We start from the raw sequence: 19269 nt of genomic DNA on the forward strand, positions 1-19269 counted from the left end.
ATCCTAAAGTTCACTCTTCGACTTTTATGATACATAATCTTATCAGTTGGTTGGAAGCTGCCACTTCACATCTATGTGGCAACAGATATACTTTGTGATAGTGTATACATGTAGTGAGCCCTACATATAGTAGTGTAGTAGTGTAGTACATGTAGTCCTGAAAGCGTTATATCAGAAGATTCAAGTAAGCAGGGATGAAAACTAGCAGAAATAAATAATATTAGAAAAATAAGATCAGCTACATGGATCTGCAGACTTATTTTGAGAGAGCATTTTCCCTGGAATACAGTATAATTATGAACGTCACCCTTTAATTGTATAGGAAAGTAATGTAGAAGTGATTTAAAGCACACTGAAGGATATGTGTAGACTACCTGTACTATGCCATCTTACAGGAGGGCTGGTAGCTAGTACATCCAAGAATTTTGGCACATGAAGGAGCCCTAGAATCAATTCCAGGAGGGATACTGAGGGAGGACTCTATAGTCTGGATTCCTTATTATAACCTCCCAGGGTTATTTATTATTATAATTTCATTGAAGAAGAGGAAATTGAGGTAAGTTGTTGTTACTTAATATGTCTAGGTCTTACTTAATTCTCTCATTCAGTAAACAGGGATACGGGGATATTTCTAGAGAAGTAGTTTTTAAGCCTAGAAGTTTAATAATTACCTGGAAGTCTGGGAGGCAATGACTGTTCAAAAGGCTGGAGCCTATATCCAAGGGTTGATTATAGGTCTCCAATGGGACACAGGAAATTGTAACTGCCACATGTTGTCTGTGTCTTTTTAGTACAGGTGGTCGCTTAGAGAACCCTTGGATAAGTATGAGCATAAGCAAGCTGCCTGAATTTGGTTCATTTTCTCTTTTACCTCAGGCTTTGCACTGGGGCAGCAGGAGGAGGTTCAGAGGCAAGCTGGCCATGAGGACTAAGACAGTTGCAGAAGTGAAACTGTGTTCACTCTTTTCAGGTTCATCCCCGGATGCTTATTCTTCCATAGATAACCTGTAGTTCTGGCTGTCTTTGATGAATTTTCCTTGATTGAGGCTCCATTTACTTAGCAGCAGTAAACAGGGAAAGCAACTTGTAATTTACAAGCTTGCTTTTAGCCCTGGTCCTGTCATAAATTATAATCCCTTACAATTTTGCTGTTGGTATCTAAACATTGGGATGATAGTCACCCCCTTTGTTGAAGGAATTACTGCACTGCTTAGCATGCAAGAAGTTATTTGCAAATAGTTGCCAGTTTTTTTTCCTTTTTTGGGAAGGTGGTATTTTTTTTTCTAGTAACTTACTTTGGTTATACGGGAGAGATTCAAAATGTAAGAGAGATGGCAAGTCACTATTTGTGTGGTGACTGAACAGTACTCATGTTTGCTGGTGAGTGAATTCCTGAGGCTCATTCAAGCAACTTTACAGAAGCGAGGAAACGGGCTATGGAATGGGCTTAGAAAAATAAGCTGAGGATCTAGCAGTTGAATCAGCTTTGGCTGTCATTTGCTATCACTGCCTTTTGGTGTGATGACAGATTTACCTTCTGCATTATTAAGGCAGGCGATTTTCACCTTCCTGACAAGTGAACTTCAGGGTTTACACTTCTCAAGAGTATATAAAGCTCTCTCAAAACAAACAAATAAATAAAAACCCAGGCAGGAGTCCTCCAGCTTGCACCGACAGGGATTTATCCAAAGCCCCTTGCTATTTTTAATCAGAGCAACGACTTGCCAAGTTTCTGGGGAGAGAAATGCACTCCAGTAGAAATCAGACACGTGATAGGCAAGGTCTCTGTCTTTGCCAGGTACTTCTCGGAATCCCCCTAAGACGATTCCCACCGAAACTCCACAGAGCAAAAGTTTTTCCCACGCAGCTCCAAGCCGGTCCCAGCAAGCCTGAGAACTTAGCTTCTGGTTAAACCATCCTCGCCTGGCCCCGGGGGAGGCGTGGCTAGAGCTGGAGGGGGGCGTGGCCTGACCAAGGGATGTGTCCCAGCGCTGGGGCGAGGCAGAACGCAGAGGGGCGTGGCCCCCTCCAGGGGGGCGTGGCCTGGAGAGGGAACAGGCGGAAGTTCCCCGCAGGCCTTAGGGACCGCGCCAGCCGGGCGAGTCACTTGTCAGCGCTGGTCCGAGGCGGAGGCCACGCCACGCGGCTGCGGAGGTGAGTGAGTGAGTGAGGGACCGGCCGGCGGTGTCGCTTTCCCCTGCGGGGAGAGGGAGGGAAGCGGGTGCCGGGCGCCGCTGTGCGGGAGCGCAGCCCCACCGCGGGGAGCGCGGACGACCCGGTGCGCCCGGCGCGCGGTGGCTCCTCAGGTGCGCGCGGCGCGCGGGGCGGCGGAGGCGGCGCCGCGGCCCGGATCCGCGCCGGCAGCCGGGCGCTGGGAGCGCGGGAGCGGGGCGTGAGGGGGATCGGCGAGTTCCCCGGCAGTCCTCGCAGCCCGGGCTGGCCGCCCCGGCCGAGTGCGCACCGGAGTCGGGGTGCGGGTCCCTGGGGGTGGGGTGGGTGACGAGGGGGCGGGGGGGCCCTTCTCCGTCCCCTCCGGTCCCCACCCGACCCCACCGGCTCCCGCGACCCCGGGCACCCGCCGGGAAGGGCGCGCGATCGCGTGCGTTGGTCGTGTTTGCTTCCCGGCTACCGAGAAGCGTTTATGACCCCCCCCCCCTCCCGCCCTCCCCTGATCCTAGCAATTGTGCAACCTGTGTGAAGCAAACTCCCCCCGCGTGCACGAGAAGTAAAGCTTAAACCACAACCACCACCACCACCACCCAACTAACCCCGAGCCCCACTACACCTCGCTCCGCCACGGACACCACCTTGATTGCTGCTTGGGGCTTTTGTCAGACTGGGGAGTTGGGGGGTGGGGGGGTGGGATGGGGGGGTGGGGAGGAAGGGCGGCTGGGCCGGGCCGGAGTAACTGGGCTAGACAATCGGTGTGATTGTGCCGGGCAGGGCAGGTCTAGGGTGTGTGTGATCACCAGATCCGATCCCCAAGTCCGCCTTCCTGACCGGAGGACGCCTGAACCCGCCTGCCACGGAAACAGCCGGCTCCCACAGCCTTATTTGGCCAACAAGTGCTAGGCGTGAACCTCAGCTGGGAAACTGGCTCTTCAGCTGCCTTCATCCTGGGCCTGTGGCTGTAGTTCCTCAGCTCCACCCCAGTTACATCTCCAAGGGGGAAAGAGAGAATCTCAAGATACCCCCTCCTCACCCTGTTTTTTTTTTGGGGGGGGGGATGGCTTAATCTGGGACTTGAACTCAGGACTTGGGCTCTATCCCTGAGCTTTTTTTTTGCTTAGTGCTAGCTAGCACTCTACCTCTTGAACCTCAGCCTTCCTTTTTTAAAAATGTCATTCCCCTCCTCCACCTCCAATGAAGCTGATGCACAAGTGTGGGAAAAATAATCAAGCTCCTCTCTCCAGCCGGATGAGACCAAAGCAGTTATTTATAAGACTTTCCGAAAAGAAAATCCAGTCCTATACAGAAATTCCAACATCTACATATTTGAGAACAGAATAAGCTGCGATTTCCTGCCCGCTTGGTATTTTAGGAAGCCACTAATGCCCAGATGGAGGAGACCTGCAAAAGGCCAATAATAATATTGCCATTGCTTTGGGATCAGAATATTTTAAGACAAATGAATTCCAAGGGAAGCCAGCAGAATAGAAAATAAATGACCTGTTTGGTTGTGTGGATGAGGCTCTGTCTTTTTCCGCCTCCCCCCCCCCCCCCAGTACTAGGAATTTTAGTGACAAATGGAGATGTTAGAGACTATCTGTAAAGAGAATTGCCTATACATAGGTGGATACATACATGAAATGCATTTCCTTGTAGGAAGGTTGGGACCAAAGGGAGCTAGCTGAGTTTAAATTTCATAGTCTTCTCTTGTCAGATTAAAGATTAAAAACAAAAAGGATCATAGCCTATGAAATACCAGTTGGTTTTTAACATTTCCAGATTTATGTTGTATACCAATATTGACTTCATCAATTAGTACTTTTTATTTTTTATTTTTGGTTGGTTGTGGGCCCTGATCTCTGGGCCTGGGCGCTGTCCCTCAGCTTTTCAACTCAAGGCAAGTGCTCTACCACCTGAGCCACAGCAGTACTTCCCAATTAGTACTTTTATTGTGGGGTGCAGTTGTAAAATTGTAGCTTCTTAGTAACCACTCACTATTTGTCTTGTCCTGTAACAATTTTACTTCTGGCCTGTTCTTTGGGTCTTTTTCTAGTGGTTTGTGTCCATCAGTAATGTGTTACTGCCTAGTAATTAAGTGTCCTTCCATACCTTTGGGAAAGATGATTAATTTTCTGGATAGATGCAGCTCACATTATCCCTGAGTTAATTTTCTCTAAGGAATAGTCTTAAAGTAGTGCCTCATTTTCCTCTTCTGAGAGGCAATGTTTAAGGCTGTCCACAGGCTCAGCTACCTACATCTGCTGGCATTAATTTGGTATACTGGGACAGAAAGTTTGAATGTGTTAAAAATACAAAAAATACAGTTCATATAAGGCGGTGATTTGGTTTAATAGTTTACATTTTCTAAGGAAGTGTGCCTTAGCAGCTTTGCTTTTCAAATTGACTTTTAAAAATGATAAAAATTATGCTTGTTTATCATAAAGGAGAAAAAAACTCCACTTTTTCCCCCTTCTGTTTTCCATAAAGAAGAAACTATTAGGCTTCTCAGTATTTGGAAAAAGAAGTTTTTTTTTTCTTCCAATGTCTTCTACCACTATAACAATGAATGAAAAATTCCAAATTAAGCTTTGTTTTTCTTTTAAAAATTATTTAACAGTACTACCATATAGTTATTGTGCACACACTCACAGCCAAGCAGGAAGAAGAAAGCCGCGCTGCACACTGCTTTGGAAGCTGCCATTCAATTTCATGAATTAAGGCTAACCTTGTACTTTTGCCATTTTTGGGCATCACTTCCTTATCTCCCTGTAAATGTCGATTACTCAATCCTGTGCTTGGTGATTTGTATCTACAAAACACAACAAAAAAAGCCAATTATGACTAAAATGCACCTGTTCTAAAGTATTGCCTATCTTTACTTGTCTGAAGAGAAAAGTAAATATTCCTTTATGTGTGGAAAATACCATACGTCTGTCTATATGAGAAAATATATAGGGTTTATAATTGGTGAGAACAACCAGGTGTACTAAAAGACAACTTCCCTGTTTTAAAGGATTTAGTAGTTAGAAAACATGGCTATGAGTCTGCTGAATTTCAGTCCCTTTCATATATTAGAATAACCTAGAATTTCAGTAAATGGAATTGAAGTACTCCTGCCAACAGCAGGGGAAAAATACATGAGGTTAAGGAAAAGGGAAAATCATTTTGAATTACAGCTGGAATGAAATCTTGATCTGGGTGGGGGTGTCTTTCAGTGGTAGAGTACTTGCCTGGAATGCAAAAGACCCTAGATTTGATCTCCAGTAAAGTGTGAATTAAAATTTATATGAAAAAAGCCACAAAATTGTATTGTAGCAAGTTGTAAAACTTGTCTGGTATCTAGAAATAAATTGTGATGTGGAACTTTTAGACTATAGAAATGAGCATGAACTAGGTTTTGAACTAAGAGCTTCCTGCTCGCTAGGTAGGTGCTCTGCTACTGAACTACACCTTCAGCCATTTTTTTTACCTTGGTTATTTGAGATAGGGTCTTGATTCCGGTCAGGGTGTTTGCATGGACCTCCATCCTCCTGTTTTTTGCTTCATGCTGTAGTTGGTTGGGATGATAGTCATGTGCTACCACTCCCATCTTCTTTTTGCTTAGATGGAATTTTGTTTGACTTTTGTGTTCAGGTTTGCCACCTGTTGAGAAGGAGTCTTATGAACTGTAGTCTTCCTATTTTCAGTTTACCAAGTAGGTGGGATTACAGAACTGAATCACTCAGCACCCAGGTTCCTTAGGGTGAAATCAATGATGAAGAATATAGTAGACTTATCTCTTACTTCTCTTGATCCCATCACTGAATTCTGAACATAATTTTGTTGACTTAATATTAACTACATTTAGGTGTTTAATAGTGTTTAAAATAAACATTTTTGTTAACCATCTAATTTCCTTTCCCAGTTTGTTTGATCTTCTGTCCTTGGACTTGGATCCATTGGAACCATGAGCAACTACAGTGTGTCCTTGGTTGGCCCAGCTCCGTGGGGCTTCCGGCTTCAAGGTGGCAAGGATTTCAACATGCCTCTGACAATCTCTAGTGTAAGGCAACCTTCCAGTTTTTATTGCAGATGTTCATACCATACTTGGTTCCAGAAAATTCAGGGCTGAATCCATGAATTCTCTATTGACCTGTACTATGCTTGCTACAATTGTGGGGTTTGTTCACAGCAAATTTAGTTATCCAATAAAGAATGGGGGTGGGGGTGGGAAACGTAGCCAGGATAATTGGTTTCACTCCTGTTTATTTTCATCCCTTCCCATCTTAGCAAAAATTAAACAGAAAAGCAGTTAACTGGGAAGCAGACTCTAAATTTGAACTGCCTCTAATCTGGGTGTTTTCCCTTGGCCTAACTTCTTTCATATATATTCTATTGCATTATGGCATTTGAACAGTGCTTTTCAGCTCCCAAAGCTATCTTATTAAGATTGTTTCTCAAAATTGAATAAAAATACTATTTTTGGTATTATTTTCTCAGTTCATTATTCAGTAGAGGTTGGTTGTCAATAGTAAAATGGCCAAAAGCTATTTACTTTTGAAAAGAAAACGAAGGGCTTAGATTTCAAGATTACCTATAATAATTAGATTTGGCTGTTTACTTCATTATTAATTTAGGTAAATGTATTCTGTGTATGAATATTCATAGTAGCGCTCATACTGATGTGAATGATGATAGCTTCCATTTGTTTGGGCTTGACGACATATCAGGCACTGTCTCATTTATTGTCATAGGGTAATTGTTACTTTTCATTAATTGCTAGCTTTCTAGAGTAGATTTTTCTTCATGTCAGGCAAAGGTGAATTTCTTGTATTAAAATTTCTGAACTATATATAGTAATGGTTATCATGTAATATTTTAATATATGTATACCATGTATAATGCTTAGATCAGGTTAAACATACCATTTCTGTGTGTGTGTGTGTATGTTTATGTATGCATGAGTGCAAGCCAGTACTGGGGCTTGTACTAAGGGCCTCAGGCTCTCATTTGGCTTTATTGGCCAAGGCTGATGCTTTACTACTTGAACCACTTCCAGCTTTTTGCGACTTCATGAGAAAAGAGTCTCTTGGAATTTTTTGCCTGGGCTGGCTTCAAACTCAATACTCAGGTGTTAGACTTCAGCATAGCTAGGATTACAGGTGTGAGCCATTGGTGCCTGGCTAAACAGTTACTATTTCTTAGTGGTAAATTTCATTGGTGAATTTAATGGTAAAATTTAAAGTCCCTCTCATAGATGTATTTATACCCTTTTTCTCAATAGTAGCTTATTGTATACAATTTCATACTTTCTTTTTTCTCAACAATTTACCATGGAGAACTTTTTCTAGTAGGATATAAGGAGGCTCTTGTTTTGGAAGTAAAGTTTATTTAACCAGTCTCCCACTGGAGGGCATTTGTTTTTGTTTCCTATATCACTGGTGTAGGCAGTGCTATAATAAATACTATGTTACTACGAGTTCACATATATTTATGAATATATAGGTCATTTTGATAACTTGTCAACTTACACTTTTGTCAAAAGTGCATGAAAATACCAACTTCATGTTCTTTCCACTTCAGTCCCTGATTTACCAAGAAACCTGGATTTTTGCCAAGTGATGTAAATGTTTCTTAATTCTCATGTCAATCTGTGAAATAGTGGTATTCACATTGAACATCATGTGTGCAACAGCACTGTGGAAGAACTGGTGTGGAAGAACTGGTTTTTACCAGTTACACGGTGCTGACCCCCTAGTGATCCACATTGACTTAAGTGTAGTTAGGCTTTTCATCTATATACCTGATAGTTTAGCTGGGCCTGTAGCTCACATTCTGTAATCATATTGACTCAGGAGGTGGAGATCTGGATTTCACTTCAAAATCAGCCTGGGCAGGAAAGTCCCTAAAACTCTTATCTCCAATTAGCTTATCACCAAAAAGCTGGAAGTGGAGCTCAAGTAGTAGATCATTAGCCTTGAGTGAAAAAACTAAGGACAGCATCCAAGTCCTGAGTTCAAGCCCCAGGACCAGCGCCAAAAAGAAAAAAAAAAGAGCTCCTTTGTTTAGTTAAACATACATGAATAAACATACACACATATTATGCATTTTATGGTATATATAAAAATATATATCTTGATTTTGAAAAATTAAAGATGTTTTTAACTTATCTTTATATCTGTATATCCTTGTTAAATCTCCATTTACTAATAAGGTTTCCATTGTTTTTTGCCAATGGATTTGCAAAATAGTTACTTTTAATTTCTCACCAATTTCTGCCTTGGTTCCAGTTAATCAGATAAGGAAGTGTAAATAATCCAGCCTGCTAGTTTTAAGACCTTTTAGTGCTTGGGTGAAATTTTGAATGTACAGTGTCTATATGAAATGTATGCTAGGGTTTAGTCCTGTTTGAGTGAGGCAGTGTTTTTCTATGGGAAGTCTGTTATGAGGTCAGAATACTGTTTGTTTTGTTTTGTTAACATTTTATATTGTTAGTTTTCTACATTAATTGGCTAAGGAAAGTTGTTGCTTAATTTAAAACACTTCAATTTTTGCTGAGAAAAAAAGAGAACAGATCAACCCTAAATGAAAGAAACTTTGTCATTACTTTGTGGTTCAGTAATGGAGATGTAACTGGTGTGTATGTAAATTGCATGGCACCATTCCTTTAAAGTTTTATGTGCTTCAGTTTCCTGGCAGACAATTTGAGGTGCAGGCTCCATGTTGTGATGCAGATACAAGGGAACACTGTGTACATACATCTGTGCCTTCCCCTGGCACCCAGAAATGCTTTCCTTGTGTAGACAGAGCGCTAATTAAAGGGTTTTGAACACACTGATTAAAAGAGACTACGGTAACAAGCTGCTGAGTTATTTCTGTTCTCTTACAAAAGTCTCTGCCATCCACTGTGACCTTTTTGGGCCTTGTGCAGTAGAGCATGCAATTCACTCTGGGCCAGAGAGGATGGGCAGGGGAGGGGGAGGAGTGGAGGGAATGTTGGCTCAACTGGATTGCTAGCTGTTGCCCTTTCATTATAGTTATTTTTAACCCCTTGTGTGGTTCAGTTTAAACATGCCTAGTCACATTGCCTCATGAAGAGTTGTACCTAATCACTAATTTATATTGTGGTAAGATTATTAATGTTATACATGTTTAACTCACTCTCATTTTAATTAGTTCTTTGGTTGTACTTATTCTGTTTTAGTAATGTAAAATTACTGCTATATTTTTTCAGTGGTCATCAGATTTTTTTTAATTAATAGTATTAAGAAGCAATTAAAACCTGAAAGCATGCCTTAAAACATGTAATTTAATAATTCTCTTACTTTAATGATGCAAGTGAAATTGTCAGCAAGGCATGGCACATGTCATCTCCCAATTTTTACCTTTAGAGTAATATAAAATAAAAAGGAAAATTGTCTGGAGACTTAAAGCATTAAGTCTCTTATAGTTGTAGTGGATAAAGCAGGTGGACTTGTTTTTACTTATAATTAAAATTGAGAAAGAAAAATAAACAGAAGCTTATGCTTAGCTAGGAATCTGCATCTTTATTTTTAGAGTTCAGAAGTATCCCCACCTCCCCCCATCTATGTCAGATACTGCTTTGTTGAGTTGCAAAGGGCCATTTGTTATTCCTTTATAATTTTGGAAGTCCGGCATATCAAGTTGTATTTGAGATAAATAAGCCACTTGAACATGCAATTTTCTTGAGCTTTTGTTGTGCTGGCATATAATCAGCTGACTATGACTTGTTTCTTCAATAATCCAAAGTATAAAACTTTAACATTTCATTCACATTTGTTTATCATTTGTATTGTATGAAATTTATATTACGTTTTTGCCTCTGGATTTCTGAGACAGCATTGATAATTCTTGCTGTTCTTATAAAAGGTCTTTAGAGTGCTAAAACTGCTTGATCACATGTCATTGTCTTCCCTTTCTAGCCTTAAAAAGGAGTGCTGGTTACAGGGGTTTGCAGGCTCCTGTTATGACCCTGTGTTTATGGGAATTGCCCTGGAGCCCTGGAATGTGGGGATGGGTTTCATTGTAGCAGTGTGGGTTCCTTGGTCTTCGCCAGTATATTTTACAAGAGGAAATAGGAGACTTGTTGCACAATTCAAGGCCATATTTTGGCAAGTTGATGTTCCTCATGATGGAATTACAAGAAGGATTATATAGTTGTGAGTAACATCTTGAAAATTCAACACCCTCAAGTTGTAATTCTCTTGCCTGTGTGTTAGTTTCTGATCTCTAACGTTAGCTTTATTTTTTACTGTCAGTATTTGTATTTCTTGAAAATGATCTCCAAGTTCTTTGTAAACACATTTTAGTTTTTTAAAGCAGGTAAGAATGAGATGTGGTTTTAAAAATATTCAAATAATGACTTTGAGTCTCAGAAGAGGATAGATTATTAACACGTTCAGACAAAATTTTACTTGGATTTGAAAAGCAGTAGAAATTTATTTACCTTTTCTTGTAATCTTGTTTGGGAGTATAAGAGAATGACAGAATTGTAAAACACTTGGCTGTGAATTCATTTATTCATTTATTCAGTGGTTATAGGAATACTTCCTAGAAGTCACTGAAGAAGATATAAAATACTGAGGAATACAAAGGTTGGGTAGTAAAGAAATTATCATAATATCATAGTACAGATTGTGTTGTAAGACCTGCCACATGGCAGCATTTGATGAAATGACAAACACACAAATAATTTTTCTCAGATTTAGTGGGCATAAATCTTTTTTATTTATTGGATTTTGTTTCCTTCAGAAGAAATTTGATGAAATTGAATGATGGAATTTGACCACCTCCAAATCACCTTTTCTCACTGCTAGCTTTTGGTACAGGCTGAATGAAGGTGAAGACTTTCCTTACCTTCAGAAGAGTTTTCTCGCATGCTTGAGTCCTAGAATAGCTGTGAATATAGCTGAATGATTGTCCAGACATGGCAGCTGGAGGACAGACAGAAAGACGGTCCTGTGAAACTGTAATGGGAGAACTGTCCTACCTTGAATAAATGGGCCCATTGTTGGTTTTGAACTGTTGAGTATTTTCTTTTACTTTCCCTCCCCAGCTTTCTCTGTCAGTATGCCAAGTTAGAAAGTTAATTTAGTTTATGCAACCACATAATGTATATTTCACCTGTGTCTTCACTCTGCCTTTAAAACAGCAATTCCTTTTTTTGTGGGGCTCTGAGGCTTGCTTTTTCCTCATGTGGTCATTTTCTGACTTTGTGATCATAAGCATAAAGAATCTCACAAACATTCTAATGGTATTTTTCTTGCCTGATATTTGTAAAGAAACAAAGGTAGTCAGTAGTATTAGGAGAAAAGCTATACTTGTTTTTAATAAATTCCTTTTTTTTTTTTGGTATCAGTTATGAGGCTTGATCTCTGAGCCCAGGCCCTGTCTCTGAGCTCTTCAGCTCAAAGGGTAGTGCTATATCACTTAAGCCACAGTACCACTTCAGATTTTCTGGTGGTAAATTGGAGATAAGAGTCTCACAGAGTCTCACAGAGATAAGAGTCTCATGCATGCATGAGGTCCTAGGTTCGATTCCTCAGCACCACATAAGCAGAAAAAGCTGGAAGTGGCTCTGTGGCTCTAGTGGTAGAGCACTAGCCTTGAGCTGAAGAGCTCAGAGACAGCACCCAGGCCCAGAGTTCAAGCCCATGACCAACAAAAAGAAAAAAAGAAAAAAAAAAGAGTCCCACAGATTTTCCTGCCCGGGCTGGCTTTGAACCACGATTCTGAGATCTCAGCCTTCTGAGTAGCTAGGATTATAGGCATGAGCCACTGGCGCCTGACTAAATTCCTGTTTTTAAAAGAGGAATTTTTACTGGTAGACAGGACTTTTGTATCTGATCAAGGAAAAGTACTATAGGGTTTGGGTAAATTAAGAATAACATGGTAGACCTAAGTAAAGAAGATCTTCATGTAACTACTCACCTGCTTGTGAGTTCAGTATGGTTGCACCTATATAGTCTAGGACTGTTTTCTCTTGTCCCCTATTCCCCTCCTCCTCCACCCCCCCCAAAAAAAAAAAAAGAAGAAAAGACTTTGATTTTATTTTGTGATTCCTGTCAAAGTTGTCTCATTGTTAATGAAGATGACCTTTCTGTAGACTGGGACTATTGATGGACTTATTTTTGGTGCTTTGGAGAACTTAAGGAAAGAAAGCTTGCTTTTATGATGGTTCTCAGTCAGGGTACATGTGAATACACACGGGTTGTCATTTTCCATGACATTTCACATCTTGTTCACCCACAGTCCCATAGCCTCAGGACCAGTCACATCCTTTCCCCCAATTATAACTGCATGGAGGAAAAAGCTAATATGATTTCACCAATCTAGAAGCAGACATCTAGACAGAAAAGGGTTTGTTCCTTGGGTGTCTTAAAAGTGATTATTATGTTTCAGCTTTGGCAGGTGAGACTTTAAGTCTATTTCAATTTCTGAGAGGCAAAAATACTGAGTATGTACTATGAACTTGATAAAATAAAACTTGACAGTAGCATGTGAAATATTACCGTAGGCCTTCCTTTGTAATTAAATGACATAATGGGAATTAAGTTACTGAAGAGCAGTGTGGGTGATATCTGCTCAGTCTTAGGCATTGCCAGGCATAGTCACTGCATAGCCCTGTTGAGAAGGTAGGTTTGGGTTTGAACTTGACAGTGAAAATCAGAAAAGGTCAGTCAATCCTGAACGAGTATTTGAGGTTAGGTTTGGAATTTTTTTTTTTTTGTAATATTGCTTAAACTGAATTTCTTACACCTTGTCTTTTTTCATTTTCTCATTGAAGAAATATTTGCATAACTATTCAGGTTTCTTTTCTAGCTGATGCTTTGTCACTAGCATTATGTAACAAAGCTCATCAACTTTATTGGCATTTTGCACCCTGATCAGCACAAATGGAGGAGTGTGTTATGAACTAGGGAAGGTAACAGGGGAAAATGGAAAATAAAAAGTTGGATATAAGGAGAAGAATAAGGTATTAAAAAATAAAATGTATAAGCTGGGTGCTGGTGGCTCACACCTGAAATCCTAGCTACTCAGGAGACCGAGATCTGAGGATGACGGTTCAAAGCCAGTCTGCGCAGGAAAATCTGGGAGACTCTAATCTCCAATTAATCACCAGAAAAACAAAGTGATGCTACAGCTCAAAGTGTAGAGCATGAGCCTTGAGCAAAAAAAGCTCAGGGACACTGCCTAGCCCTTGAGTTCAAGCCCAATGACTGACTTAAAAAAAAAGAAAAAAGTGTGTTCCTTATCTTTTTCTCAGCACAAATACTATTATTCTTAGCAAAAAACTTTTTTCTTTTTTGTTTTTGTTTTTTTTTTTGCCGGTCGTGGGGCCTGAACTCAGGGCCTGGGCACTGTCCCTCAGCTCTTCAGCTCAAGGATAGTGCTCTACCACTTGAGCCACAGCGCCACTTCTAGCTTTTTCTGCTAATGTGGTGCTGAGGAATCGAACCCAGGGCCTCATGCATGCAAGGCAAGCACTCTACCACTGAGCCACTTTCCCAGCCCCAATTTTTTTCTTTTTAACAGTAAATTTATCTCCATTTTTTCATAGCTTCATTGTATTAGGATTTGTCATAATTTGTGTAACCAGGTTCTGTTGATGACAGGTTCTTTTTACTTTTGTGTTTTTAGTGACATTGAAGTGTCATCTGTATGCATGTGCACATGCACGTACATATACACGCAAATTCACATCAGTGTATATGTATTGCTGAGTCCAGGGGTTGTCCACATTTGTAATTGTGATCAACATTGCCAGATTTCTCTAGAGATTCTGTTGCGTACGGTGAAAGTGCCTGTTTTCTCACACCTGTGCTAGCAGGAGTTTCAACAGACTTTGTTCTTTCCCAATCAGATGGGCCTATTTCCACCTGACTCCCCATTACGGGGTTTAATTACAAGTACTCTACTAAGGATTCTCTAAGTTTTGAAAGTGTTCCATTGTTTATTTTACAAGGAAACAAATGAAGTAAAAGTGTACTTCTCTTCTTGAGATGATACAGTTTCTGAAGGATGCAATTGTTTTGGTCTCTCTCTAGAGCTTTTTTGTTAATACACATTTATATCCTATTTCTAAATGGAATTTTTCTATGCTAACATAATTTTCTCAGTTACATAGAAAATTTTTTTCAGTAGAAATTAAATATGTATATTTAATATACATATTAATATAATATAATACATAATATATAAAATAATATATTTATATATATTAACTATATATAAATATATATATTTAATTTGTGATGCTGGGGATCAAACTCAGGGCCTTTTGCATGCTAGAGAAGTACTCTGCCACTCAACTATACTTTCGGCCCTTGTTATTTTATTTTTTAATTTTTTATTGTTGTTGGTCATGGGGCTTGAACTCTGGGCCTGGGTGCTGTCCCTGAGTTCTTCAGCTCAAGGCTAGAGCTTTACCACTTGAGCACAGCACCACTTCTTGTTTTCTGATGGTTCATTGGAGATAAGAGTCTCACGGACTTTCCTGCCCGGGCTGGCCTTGAACCTCTGTCCTCAGATCTCAGCCTTCTGAGTAGCTAGGATTACAGGCATGAGCCACAGGCACCCACTGGCTCTTGGTTTTTGAGATTTGTACTGATATTGATTTTGCTATTCTCCTACTTCAGACACTCAAGTGCTGGGATTACAAAAATACATTACCATGCATAACTTTGATGGAAACATTTTTGAAATGGTGGTGTTGTAGACTGTTAGAAAATTTAAGCAAATCACACTTAATAAATTCAAGGTTGTTACCTTTGGAGTTTCTCCAGTAGCCTCATATTGTATGGTCTTGAATCCCACTCTTCCCTTGATCTTTATATGATATGACTAGCAGCTGACTGTTCTGCAGTGTTCAGTCTGGTTGTGGGGCACAGTAAATTCTCTTTTATGAAACTTACTGTGTTTTTATTGTCTACATTTATTAGCAAGAGGAACTTAAGTGAAGTTGAGTATGTTTATAGAGTGTCGTACAACTTAGTAAGCCAGGCAGTGTCAAGGCCTGCCAGTGTGTGCCACAATATATTTCTCCATTTTAGTTGGATGTGCAGAGTGAAATATACGTGTTGATAAACAAGGTGACAGAAAAGAGGAGCGATGCCAGGGATACTTGTATTTTGTGTGGTAAAGAGGAAGACAACTTGTTAAATATGATGAGGAGTTTTGTACTAGGTTAGAAGCCACCATTTCTGTGAATTGTTAACATTTGAAGTGTTTAACATCGTTAAACATTTTCTGCCCTTAAATCGACTGAGCATTAGCCACCGTTTGTATTTAGAATGGTCTCAGCTTGATTTACTTCAGTGATGTTAGCAGTTGAATGCCATTTACCATTGCTTCTGCCCAGGGATTTAAGGTTGCGATTGAGTGTCGTTGGGGAACTTTCTGTTACTGTAACAAACAGCTGAAATAATCAGCTTCTAGAGAAAAAGTTTATTTTAGCTCACAGTTTTCCAAATTTCAGTCCATGATTTTGTGGACTGGTTTGCTTTTAGGCTTCTGGTTGGAGACCACCAGCAGCTCATGGCAAGAACACATGAAATAGCAAAAACTTTTTCTCATGGATGACCTGGACACAAAAGAGAGAGAGCTGGGAAGGCTGGGGTCCCATAATCCCCTTCAAGGACATAGCCCCAGTAGACTCTGTTTCCAAAGATTACCATCCTCCAGAAGTGTCAAGCTGGGGACTAAGCTTTTACACATAGGCCTTTGTAGGGGGGGAAGGGAGGGAGGGAGGGGGAGGGAAGGGGGTGGGGACATAATGAATTCAAACTTGCAGGATTTGATTAAAAGCTTTTCAAATGGTTTCACCGATGTTAATTTATAGAGGTGATACAATTGATAGATTGAGCTAAAGGAGATTTTGGATGTATTCTGAGAAAGTTGTTTTTTTCTTTTTCTGAGAAAAGTTATGAAGGCAAAATATTCTTTAGATAACAAGTGTTTTTAGAGATGTTCTGGGGAAAGAAATCTATATTTAGATACTGTGTTACATATGTAATTTCCATGATTTTGACCATTCTCTTGAAGTCTCTCTATGCCTCTAACTTTCAGATATCCCACACTAAAAAAGTCTTTTTGTATTAGGCATTTCTGTTGTATTTATTTGTAGCTCTATCCATTTTAGAACATTCTAGTTATTTGGTATTAAGTTTTCAGAGTGATGCTTTAATATTTCAACAGAAAGGGCATTTCCAAAATTTATGAAAGACTTTCTTTTTCTCTTTTATTTCCTCTTAGATTGATTCCTTATCATGAGGCTGGCACTTTGCCCAGGCAAGAATTTTAGAATCCTCCATTTAGTACACTGCTGTTTTATTTAATAACTACATGAGTTTTTGTCATCTGCTTAGCTACTAGGCTTGGCATCTAGGTTGTATACAAATGGATCTTAATGATACAGTGGAGTTTATAATCCAAAATGGCAATTTAGATGCCCAGAGTTCTTATCTCTAGTCTTTTTGCATATGCCTTTTGTTCTTACCATCTCCAAAATCCTTCTTATGCCAGGTGCTCTTCACAATGTTTGATTCTTCTAACTCACAGGGGTCTCCTTTATTTAAGTAATTATGATGAAAATATGCTAGAATTTATTGAGAACTTGTCATTGTCTATGTTCTGTTTTAGATGCTTTACACATGTTTGATTATCTAATCCTTATAAAATCCCCTTTGGGAAATTTCTTGGCTTTGAATCTCCAATTTATAGTTTAAAAAAAAACCCTGAGAGCAGAAAAGTAACATACACTAAATAACACAGGTAGTAATTGGTTAGGCTCATGATTTGAAACTAATTGAAGTGAGTAGTACTAATGCTTTCAGCCTTTCTACTCTTGTTTTCTAGGAATATGTGGTAGCCTTCACTAAGAGTGATGGCTAAATTTGTGCATGTTTTGTGTGTGTGTTAGAGAGTAGTGGCTGTAGAGTCGAAGACTTGTCAATGTGGAATAACTGAGATTAGTAAAACAAAATTAGGACTGGTTTCCAGATGAATTAATCAAATCACAGATTTGAAACTATTCTGCTATTTTTTCCCTTGAGTTGGAGTTTCAGATGTTTAGGGATTGAGTATTTATATATATATAGTTTTTTTTTTTTTTTTTTTTTTGGGTCTGGTCATGGGGCCTGAACTCTGGGCCTGGGCACTGTCCCTCAGCTCTTCAGCTCAAGGCTAGCGCTCTACCACTTGAGCCACAGCGCCACTTCCGGCTTTTTTCTTTTTGCTTATGTGGTGCTGAGGAATCGAACCCAGGGCCTTGAGCATGCAAGGCAAGCGCTCTACCACTGAGCCACCTTCCCAGCGAGTATTTATATTTTTAATAAATATTCTAGGTATTTCTGCTATATCATTGGCATTCCAATTTTTATACTATTATTTGAGAACCATATGTAGGTTTTGAGTTTTTTAAAGTTCTTTTAAAGGTTCTTTTTATGATAGAGTTGATGGCACTTAGATCATTTCAGCAAGAAGGTTAAGGCTAAGTTACTTGGACTCTGAACTGCCATCTACTAGGTAATATGACAGTCGTCTTTTATCCAAAATGCAGTCTCAGTTTCTCAGAGTTGAGTTGACATGGCCATGTATGGTTTTTTGGAAATAAATGGCAGTTTTAATAATACCAGGCTTAAGTTATGATGCTATAAACACCTTTGTCATGAATAAAAGATTTGGAGAACTTTCTAGTTGCATGTTACTTGCTATGTTTTAATACTTCAAAGTATAATGCTGAATATGAAATTTACCAGAGTTATGATGGAATACTGCTAATATAGGACTTGGTTATATACCTCAAGCTAAAGCCAAAGTGGGCACATTAAATTTAAAAAGACTAGTTCTTTTAAGGAAGTTAACCAGGAGATTAGTTAAATTTTTGTTCATATTAGATTTTATAGTAGTAGAGTTTAGGTACATATATCATATAGTTAATATATATATGTCATATATATATATGTGTGTGTGTGTGTGTGTGTGTGTATCTATATCTCTATATATATACTACCTAGTTAAATCGTGAGCCTCTCTCCACTAGAAAACCTACATTGTAACATATTTCTCTGGATTACTTTTTTTTTTTGGTCAGTTGTGGGGCTTGAACTCTGGGCTTGGGCGCTGTCCCTCAATTCTTCTGCTCAGGACTAGTGCTCTGCCACTTGAACCACAGTGCCAGTTCCGTTTTTTTGGTGGTTAAGTGGAGATAAGAGTCTCACAGACTTTCCTGCCTGGGCTGGCTTTGAACCTTTTTCTCAGATCTCAGCCTCCAGAGTAGGTAGGATTACAGGCGTGAGCCACCTGTGCCCGGCTTCTGTGGATTACTTTACATGAGAATTGTCAGTGTCATCAGTGACTATTGACTAATGATCCCAATGATAGCAGAGGACAAAGTACAATTGAGATTCTTCTAGATCTGTTAAGTGTGATTGAGAGAATTAACGGGGAAAACATTTTGGGTTTCCTTTTCTTTTTTTAAAAATCTTAATCAAGGTTTCAATTTCTAGGAAATGTCCCAGGATAAGCTAATGTTAAAGGTCTCTGCCCTTAGGGTGTAGTCTTTCTGAATGTCAGCCAGAATTTGTTTTCTGCGCACATGACCAGCATTTCCATGCTTTCCTGCCGTGCACAGCACATGCATGCATGTTAGATTGCTGCTTGCACATTGCCCTTTACACAGCAGTGTGAGTTCTATTTCCCCAGAGCCCTGTGGTTATTCCCTAGGAAGCCATTGCTTCACATAGTGTGCTGACCTTGTTTCTACATCCTCATCCCCTGAAGCACTTGCCTGGCTTTGAAGTAGTTCAGTTTTTAAATGTCTCTTTATGTGAAATCCCCAAACTGAACTTCCCATCTAGTTGTGTTAGAACCAATGTAGAAATGTAGTTATTAAGTAAAGAAATAGATTTTTGTGTGATTGTTTAATGAGAAGTTTAAAAGCTGCTCTGAGCAGTGACCTTGGTAGAACTTTCACTGGACTGTTGGTTTACTGTTGGTTATATGTGGGGAAGGGGGCGGGGAGGAAGTACCAAGAATTGAAGTCAGTCTCTTGTTAGGTAGACACTCTACCAGGTGAGCAGTGCCTCTAGCCTCTTTGCA

General features: G+C 39.8%; 1 protein-coding gene across 5 annotated transcripts in view; it reads left to right on the forward strand.

The window, feature by feature from the left end:
* The first annotated feature begins 2066 nt into the window (after nt 1–2066).
* Pdlim5 (PDZ and LIM domain 5) overlaps nt 2067–19269 on the forward strand; it is a 160401-nt gene continuing 143198 nt past the window's right edge. For all 5 annotated transcript variants that reach the window (XM_070022291.1, XM_070022292.1, XM_070022293.1 and 2 more), the window contains exons 1-2: nt 2067–2154; nt 6074–6211. In XM_070022291.1, the coding sequence (XP_069878392.1) occupies nt 6116–6211 (96 nt within the window). In that variant the 5' untranslated portion in view covers nt 2067–2154; nt 6074–6115. The remainder of the gene's footprint in view (nt 2155–6073; nt 6212–19269) is intronic.

Source organism: Dipodomys merriami, unplaced genomic scaffold (assembly GCF_024711535.1).
Source record: "Dipodomys merriami isolate MVZ:Mamm:240054 unplaced genomic scaffold, mDipMer1.0.p SCAF_15, whole genome shotgun sequence".
In the NCBI taxonomy this organism is placed as follows: domain Eukaryota; kingdom Metazoa; phylum Chordata; class Mammalia; order Rodentia; family Heteromyidae; genus Dipodomys; species Dipodomys merriami.